This window comes from Epinephelus moara, chromosome 17 (genome assembly GCF_006386435.1).
Source record: "Epinephelus moara isolate mb chromosome 17, YSFRI_EMoa_1.0, whole genome shotgun sequence".
NCBI lineage: Eukaryota > Metazoa > Chordata > Actinopteri > Perciformes > Serranidae > Epinephelus > Epinephelus moara.
In genome coordinates this window covers 31,475,981-31,485,500 of record NC_065522.1, presented here as the reverse complement: position 1 = coordinate 31,485,500, position 9,520 = coordinate 31,475,981, and the positions used below count along the sequence as shown (strand labels likewise).

The 9,520-nt window shown below is 40.5% G+C and overlaps 1 protein-coding gene across 1 annotated transcript in view; it reads right to left on the bottom strand.

Annotated features, from left to right (window-relative positions):
* Window positions 1–3,466: 3,466 nt before the first annotated feature.
* The window catches only part of LOC126404330 (zinc finger protein 239-like), a 30,221-nt gene continuing 24,167 nt past the window's right edge, over window positions 3,467–9,520 (bottom strand). Inside the window, exon 2 of the mRNA XM_050067504.1 lies at window positions 3,467–7,740. Coding sequence (XP_049923461.1) covers window positions 6,700–7,740 — 1,041 coding nt within the window. The 3' untranslated portion in view covers window positions 3,467–6,699. The remainder of the gene's footprint in view (window positions 7,741–9,520) is intronic.

Here is a 9,520-nt window from a genome sequence, read left to right as displayed (position 1 = left end):
AGGTGCAGGTGAAATATACTGACGTGACGTGTAGCGCACTTCCACGGCTGCCCAATGAGCTGGATGCACTTCTCGGCAGGGATCCAAAACTCTGCATAACACCGGCAAGGCAATAGAGGTAAGGGGGCGGTAATGAAAAAAACAGTGGCACCGAAATGAAGCACCGAAATCTGCGTTGCTTTCCGGTCTGGTTACTACCGTTTACGTCGGCACCGGTGCCGTCATGGTACCGGGTATCGGTACCCATCCCTAATAATAACAGTAGAAATATGACTAATGATAACAGCAGCAGCAGGAGGCATCTGGCAGGACCACGGCAGCAGCACAACCACACACGTCACACTATCCAGGCACCGCTGTGTGTGTGTTTATTTGTTCTATGTATATTATCTGGCACACACTTTTGTATACATTTCTGTTTGAGTATGAAAGGCACGACGATGCGGTGGCTTGGCTGCTTCTTCAGTTGGCAGTTATCAGCCATCTCATCCTTTATATTTTTCATTTATTATTTCGAGTAGGATTAAAGTCACAAAGCACTTCACATCTTATTAGTGTACTCTTAGTAATGTAGTTGTAATGTCTGTGCTGTGTTTAGTTAGGTTACATCGTTTCAGTGAGGTTACGTTAACTGTTGTAAGATATGATTATTTAAAAAAAAAAAAAAAAACAGCTCATAGAAAGACTGCGTGCTCTTACTTTGACATGCGGAGATGTCATCAGCTGGGTGATCACGTGCTATCTTAAGATGGCCGAGTGATACAAGTGCATTTTCGTTCGGACCAGCGAAAAGTTTGTTTCAAAACTTGTGTGTGTAAAAAGCAAATCCACACGCGTTGAACTGAGATCCACAAATGTTTTTTCGATTCATAAATAAAAACTGAGTTCACAAATGCCTGTTCAAAAGTTGTAAATGTTAGGAAGATATTCACAAATGCTTTTCATTTATTTGCAAATTAATTTAATGTATTCACAGATATTTTTTTATTTGTGGAATGTGTTTGTGTATTTGCAGATCTGTTTTATACTTGCAAAATATTTTTGTGAGTTTACAAATCTTTTTTGTATTTGTGGAAGGTGTTTTATATTTACAGATTACACATTTACACACAGATTAACAGTGAGTGATACTTCAGCAGTTAAACCCTGTGTATCACAGTGCATTACGGTTTATCACAAATGACGCATTTCGTACTCATCACTGTTCTCTGTGTCAAACAGTTGGATGGACTTCCTTACAGACAAGAAGACATATCTATCTCATGTTATTTACTTTAAAAGCTCTACTGTTAAAGCTACTAAACTACCTCACATCTCTTCTCTTTTTCAAATCCAGTAACTACCTAACCTTAGATATCCCCTGCATGCGCACAAATGTTGGTAGATCTGGTTTCAGGTACTATGCACCTTTTAAATGGAACGAGTTACAATCGACCTTCAAACTTGAATCTCCTGTTCCTCTTGGAGTTTTTAAAGCTTCACTATCCAATGTTTTTCATGATTCATGTAATTGTTTTTATTAATTCCTTCTTGTGTTCCTGCTTGTGTCTGTGTGTTTTTGTTGTTATGGATGTTGTTTGGTTCTCAGGTCTCTCTTAAAAAATAGATCTTGATCTCAATGAGACTGCCTGATTAAATAAAGATTAAATAAATAAATAAAAATTTCATTCAGCATGTTGAGTCAGCGTCTGAGACTGCAGAGCCTGTCTGTGATAGAGGTCTCAGGCTGATGCAAATACTTTGATCACAGCCATGGTAAGAGGCATCAATATCAGTTTTCAAATACTTATTTGGTCAATCAGCCTATATATATCTACATGGACCTGACTCATGGGGCTCGGTGGGACACAGTCCCAAAGATCAACATGGAGTCACCATCCTGTGAGCTCACCAGTCGCAGAGATACGCTTCAGGGTTGGGTGCAATGTGAGCCGCAACATTGCCCCGGACAGTTGCAGGTGCAATGTGAGCCGCAACATTGCCCCGGACAGTTGCATGATTGATTTTGAAAAGTTTGTGGTCACTGTACGGAAATTGCTCAACTTCAGCAAACACTGAAATGAAGAGACTCGGAGAACCACGGAGAAAAGTTACAGCCAACGGGATTGCTTTAATTGCAAAGTACAACTCAGCAATACAGGTCGTAGAAAACAGCGGACACAGCAGAAACAGCCCCGCTCATGCAACTTCCAGAAACCTTTATACTATCTGAGTGAGTGGGTGTCTGTTCGTTTGTGTGCGTATGTGTGTATGCGTCCATGTGCAGACGTGCCTGGGTCTGGGACCTAACCGTTCTGCAAAGTTTGATTTCCTGGAAATGATTGTACAAGAATTACTCAACTACAAAAACAACTCCTAAAAGGAGTCCTTCCTAGTATCTCCAAAGTACAACAACTCAACAGTATTCAAAAACAACTTCTTATAAGGAGTCCTTCCTATTGCGAAATCTGACATCAGGTCAAGTGTTTCTAAGACCTTTTGCAACGGACATTATTTTCACATTTGATATAGGGCTTCTACATAGTCCCTCCTCTTTATGATTTTATCATAAATTATTTGCAGAGATAATGTATGGTAAATTAACGCCTATGTTTGTATAAGTATGAGTAGGATATATGGCAATGTGAATACAACCAGTGTTCCTTACTAACATGAATATATGGTCTTGTGTGAAACTCTTAAACTTGAATATGATAATGCATAAGAACACATACGATATGGTGATATATGAACTTGGCATGAGTATATGATATTACATGAACACTGAAACATATTTTTAGCATCTGTCAACACTTCAACTGATGGAGGCAAAAAACTAGAGGTGTACCGATACCGATACCAGTATCGGAAATGCCTCCGATACTGCCTAAAATGCGGTATCGGGTGTCGGTGAGTACAGCCTATGACCAATCCGATACCACGTAATACCTCGCGTCATTACGCATACGCACGCTACAGGCAAACGAAATGGAAACGGAGCAGAGTTTAAAAAGCATTCTACTGTCGCCTTTAAAATCATAATAATAAAAAAAGTTTTATGGCATTCATTCTACTATTGTGTATTTATTTCTTAATATTTTACATAGAGGTTTAGGAGTTGAGACATAACACGCTGGGATCGGATCGGTACTCGGTATCGGCAAATACCTAAAGTTCAGGGATCGGAATTGGCATCGGGAAGGAAAAAGTGGTATCGGTACATCTCTACGAAAAACCTGGCGGCTGTTGAATCCAGGAAAAGTCCCCCATCGGCCCCCTCCCGTTAGGCGGCCTAACAGATGAATTTTCAACAGATGGATCAAATACACCAGATAAAATGCAACTTACTTATTAGATTATAATGGAATCACAGAAATCATTTTGGATAATATGCATGACTTGCTAAGTCGAAATCAGAGTACATTTCCCTCTTGTAAAATCAAAACACAAAGATGAATACAGAAAATGGTGTCAGAGCGGTGGAGTATGCTGTTTATTTGTTTATTTATTAGGATCCCCATTAGCCATCACTACGTTGTGGGAGTAATGGCTATTCTTCCTGGGGTCCTCACACAGGACACAATTATATACATAGTAAAAACATACAGAATAACAATGACAATCTAGAATCATATATGATAGTTACAAGGAAAAAAACTACAATATTAAATTCAATAATTTACCACAATGTGGACTACTAATTGCAATTGGAAGAAATTGTTAAAAACAGTTTTTTAAAGTTTTGCAAACGCACCAAATCAATACCTAGGCTTATAAAACAGAAAAAAACAAAAACTAACAAACAACAAAACAAAACAAAAGAAACCAAGAAGTCAGATATTATACACTAAAATCATCTTTTTCAGTTTGTTTTCTGCTTTCCAGTGATAAGAGCTCAGGTGGAAGCCTGTTCCACTCTGCAACAGCTCTGTACATAACTGTTCTCCTAAGTGTGTTGGTTCTCGGCAGAGGTAATGTGAATCTGTGGTTTACTGCTTGTCTTGTCTCATGGTTATGTCTATTATTTGTTGGCACTAGTTGTAACAGTATATATATTCTTTACAAACAGAATAAGACTGCATGTCAGTCTGTCTTTTACCATTAGCCACGGTAGTGTGCAAGTGATAAATTTTCCTTCAACTTCAATAAAAGAGGGTATTTTACTCCTTCTAGTTTTACCTATGACTTTATTTAATGTTTTCCATCATTTCTTACCATCTCCTTTGTACTCCTCCAGTTTACTCTGATAATAATTTTTCTTCTTCTGTCTATTCATTTTGGTTACAGTGTTTCTAAATGACCGGTAAGCTCGCCAGTCATGCCAATTTCCAGATGCTACAGCTACTGTTTTCAGTCTGTCTCTTTCTTTCATGGAATTTTTAAGTTCATGACACAAGCATCCATAAATAAATCCATAAACTTGCATAATGCGGCCTCTGCATTCTTAACATCCAGCACTGAGTTCCACGTGATTTTGGATATATCTTTAATAAACTCATCTTCTGAAAAGGACTGATAAATTCTTTTAAAGATTATTTTAGGCCACATCTTGGGAACTTTTGTCCTCAAAGTAAATGCTACCATATTATGGTCACTGAAGCCCATTGGTACAGATATAATTTTAGAACATTTCTCAGGAGCATTTGTAAAACAGTGATCTATACACTTTGATGAGACCGCCCCTGCATTGTTAATGCTGATCCTCGTTGGTATATTAACCACCTGAGTTAAGTTACATACAGAAGCCACATCACCAAGTTTCTTTTTCAGCGTACAATTATCTGAAAGCCAGTCTATGTTAAAATCACCAAAACAGTTGATTTCATTATTTGTATAAGCCACATTTTGCAACATTGTACATACATCATCTAAATACACAATACTGGAGCCTGGAGGCCTGTAGCAGCAACAGATTAACAATGGACTTGAATGTGAAATGTGTACCTGTAGCCATAGGGCTTCCACCCCAGTCATTCTCAGGTCCTTCCTTACTTTAACAGGGATGTGACTCTGGATGGATATACACGTGCCACCACCATATTTGTCTCTGTCTTGTCTAAAAATGTGATAACCTTGTATATTTAATAGTGTATCACTTATTGAATCATCCAAGTGTGTCTCAGATATGGCCATTACATGTATATTATTTTCTTGCATAATGGAGCTCAACTCATCAACCTTATTCTTTAAACTACAAATGTTCAAGTGTGCAAGTCTTAAACCCTTTTTTGGTGGTTAAAGCATCTTTGCAAAAAGAAATAGTTAGAGATCACACATACCCGTATAACCTTAATCCAGCCTTTGCTGGGAGTTTCTTTATTACAATAGTTCATTTAGCTCCTCCAAGCTCCTGATGCATAATACTTTAGCCTGTTCTGGATTTCCATTCAATTTGACAAATACCTTACAATTGTGGGTCCACGTAGACTGCAGCTTTCCCTGTTTCCTCAAGAATCTTGCTTTTTTTGCAATGTCAGCGTTTCTTTTGATGAGATGCTCATTTAGATATACAACAGTGCCCTTTAGCTTTCTGCCCTGTTTGAGTAGGTGAACTTTTTTCTTTCTAATGGCAAATCTGATAATGATGACATGATTGGCTACCCTGCCTGTCTTGTTACCTACAGGAATTGTGTGACATGCTTCTATGTCATCTCTATCGACTGAGATGTTTTTCTCCTGCAGAAAGGCAGTCACTTGGGCTTCAGTTGACTCGTCATGTCTGTCCTTATCTTGTCGGTCTTCTCCCTCCACCGCTTTGAAATATGATTTTGGTTTGATTTTTAGTCCTGTCACAATAACATCATTAATTCTTGAGTACTGCTCCAAGTCCAGCAAGCGGTTCTCTAAAGAGTTCATTCTGTTCTCATGCTCCTCATTCTTCTTGATTTCACTTATTTCCTTCATGAGGTTTATCATGGTGCTCATCTTATTTGTCATGTTGGTAATGTCCTGAGACATCATGTTTACCGCATTTTTCAGATCTTCTATGTCTTTCTTTAGTTCTTTTGTTGCCATTTTGCTCTGCTGGTATGTTAAAACAAATTAGACAACACTGATCCAGTAGAGGCGGCTTCTGCTGCGGCCTGGTGGTGGAAGCTGCTGTGGCCTGGTGGTGGAAGCTGCTGTGGCCTGGTGGTGGAAGCTGCTGCGGCCTGGTGGTGAAAGCTGCTGCGGCCTGGTGGTGGAAGCTTCTGCGGCGTGGTGGTGGAAGCTGCTGCGGCCTGGTGGTGGAAGCTGCTGCGGCCAGGTGGTGGAAACTGCTGCGGCCTGGTGGTGGGAGCTGCTGCGGCCTGGTGGTGGAAGCTGCTGTGGCCAGGTGGTGGAAGCTGCTGTGGCCTGGGGGTGGAAGCTGCTGTGGCCTGGTGGTGGTAGCTGCTGTTTGATATAGAACAATACATTATCTGCCTCTACATCAGCTCTCACACATGGGAGTCCTACAGGGAGGAATCTGGTGGTCCAACATAGGGTTACAGTTGAAATAAAAAACAGATAAAAATAATCAAAGACAAAAGTAAGATATCAACACAGCTATCAGGGCATGGGGAGGAAGCAGTAGGAAGATGTTTGCCTGGCCCTGAAAATGTCCAAAACAATGCAGGGTAAACACATTTATGGGCTTTAATGTCACTGCCAACATTGGTCACATCAGGACGGGTTCTCTCTGGTGTGAACACGTTGGTGGATTTTTAGGTCATACTGTTCAATAAAAGCTTTCTCACACTAGTCACAGCTGTAAGGGTTCTCTCCTGCATGCTGGCATTGGTGGGTTCTCAAATAACTGCAGTGGGCAAACAATCTTCCACATTGGTCACACCAGTACGGCTTCTCTCCTGTGTGAATACGTTGGTGGCTTGTTAAGGTCCCTGACAGTGCAAAGGCTTTGCCACATTGATCACAGCTGTACGGTTTCTCTCCTGTGTGAATACGTTGGTGGCTTTTTAAGGTCCCTGACAGTGCAAAGGCCTTGCCACATTGATCACAGCTGTATAGTTTCTCTCCTGTGTGAATACGTTGGTGGGTTTTTAAGTTCCATGGCTTTGCAAAGGCTTTGTCACATTGATCACAGCTGTATGGTTTCTCTCCTGTGTGAATACGTTGGTGGGTTTTTAAAGTCCCTGACTGTGCAAAGGCTTTGCCACATTGATCACAGCTGTACAGTTTCTCTCCTGTGTGAATACGTTGGTGGCTTTTTAAGGTCCCTGGCTTTGCAAAGGCTTTGCCACATAGATCACAGCTGTACAATTTCTCTCCTGTGTGACTGCGTTGATGGGCTTTCAAGTATTCTGATCGTGTGAAAGCTTTGCCACGTTGATCACAGCTGTACAGTTTCTCTCCTGTGTGAATTCTTTGGTGAGTTTCAAGTGACGTGCGTTGCGAAAAAGTTTTCCCACATTGGTCACAGCAGTGCGACTTCTCTGCAGTGTGAACACAGTAGTGACTTTTTAAGCTACGTAGAGTGGTGAAAGCTTTCTCACATTGATCACAGCTAAACAGTTTCTCTGCTGTGTCAGTGTCTTGTTTTTTTGAGCTCCCTGACTCTTTGAAATCCTTCCCACTTTGGAAAAAACTGTACAGTTCCCCTTCAATGTGAATGCGTTGATGGGCTTTGAGGGCACTGCAGCGCAAAAATGTTTTCTCACAGTGGTCGCAGCTGTATGGTTTCTCTCCAGTTTGAACTCTTTGATGAATTTTTAAAGATCCAGATGTTGTGAAGGATTTGTCACGGTGGTGACGTATAAGTTCCTCTCTTCCTCTCTGTTCCTATAGCAACAAACAGAAAAAGAGTTCATGAGCTGTCACGGTGCAGCCAGCCAACTAAAACCATAAATAACATTTAAAGCATGTCTGCCAAACATAACCCACAATGTCTGACTAATGCATTACAACCAACAAATGTTATGATAAATAACTTACAGAATAGCTTTTATTTAGGTTTTGACTTTTTGATAGGAATTGATACCAATACTACTTATCAATGTGACTCTCACTGATACTTCTGTCCATAATTTAGTGGTTTAGGGTTGGACCTGAGATTCTTGACTTGTGCTCATGTCTCCCCCATGACTGTACAGGCTAACCGCCACACCAAAGTCTTTTCTCATTTTCTTTAAATATTCATCAGTTACTTTTCATAACCCACATAAATCATTTGTCATAAATCAGACCAGACTGCTTTCATTGACTTAACAAGGGCAGCATCTACAAACCCGACACAGTGGGTGGCGCTACATGTACCTTTAAATTTGCTTTGCAAGCTGCCAATAAACACAGAGAAGAAGAAGAACAACTGCAGCACGCTGTCTAGAGGCTAAAACACGTCGCAGTGTGGATGTCTTTCACAGTTTCAGAGGAAGACAACAGGATTACACCGAGGGTCTGATGTCTGACCACCCGACAACCCCCAGATCAACAAACTCCCTGGAACCGGTGAACAGGTTATATATCCCGCTTTATAGACACAGCACTGAAGGACTGTCTCCAGAGTGTTAGCACGAGCTAATTAGCAGCAGCGGCTAACATCCAACACCGAGCTTTTAAAAGGCTCGTCTCTGTAGTTAAACGTATTAATAACCGCTCGCCATGTGGTGCTACAGTTAGACATTATTTGTATCGTTACCTCTCTGACTGTGTGTGTGTGTCTGAGCTGAGTGTTCATGTGTGAGATGAATCAACAGTAGCTGTAAGCTGGTGTATGATGGGACGTTGAGACGGCGCCTGGGCGTGACGATATAAACATGTGATCCAGCAGATGTAAGGCAGAGCTGCTGATGTTGATGTTCATCAGCTGTCAGTCTTTGTCTCCACTCTGCAGTGTAGTTTATACAGAGAATTACACAGTAACACTGGGTTTCATCATCATCATCCTCATCCTCATCCTCATCCTCTGTCTTAACGTTAACGTTACATTTAATACTGATTAAAATGTGTCAAATGAAGTCAGGCTGATTTGGTTCGGTCAGAGCTGTGGAATATTAAATCAGCCTTTCTGACCCTCAGGTGAACATTAACTACAAGTTATACACTTCTTTTAAAATACAAAAATGTGAATTTATCAGTTATCAGTATCGGTTACAGGGTTCCTACACATTTGGAATTTCAAAATTCCATACTTTTCCATACCCTAAATTCCAGACTTCTCAGCCTTTTTTTCCCCCAGAGAATATGCAACATCTGAGTAAATATATCAGTGTATCATACTCAAAAACTCAGGTAAGTTCAACGTCTGGGCTGAGGCAAAAAGGTTGGGACTCTGGGTGCAAGAGATGCAGTAACGAGACGTTGGTGTTTTTTCCTTTCATGTGGCTCAGAATAGCCTTCTCCCCCATGTTGGCAATGTCAGATGATTTCACACAAAGCTTGCATCTAGCTCTGTGTGTGTGTTTTGAAATGCAAATTGTTTTCTGATTTTCAAAAGTAAGAATAATCCATAACGGGAACATTTTAATTAATAAATGTTTCCATTATCTTAAATGGCCAATTTCACCAAAAGTAAAAGACGTTCACTTTAGAATTGTAAACAATGTTTATCCAGCTGCTGAAA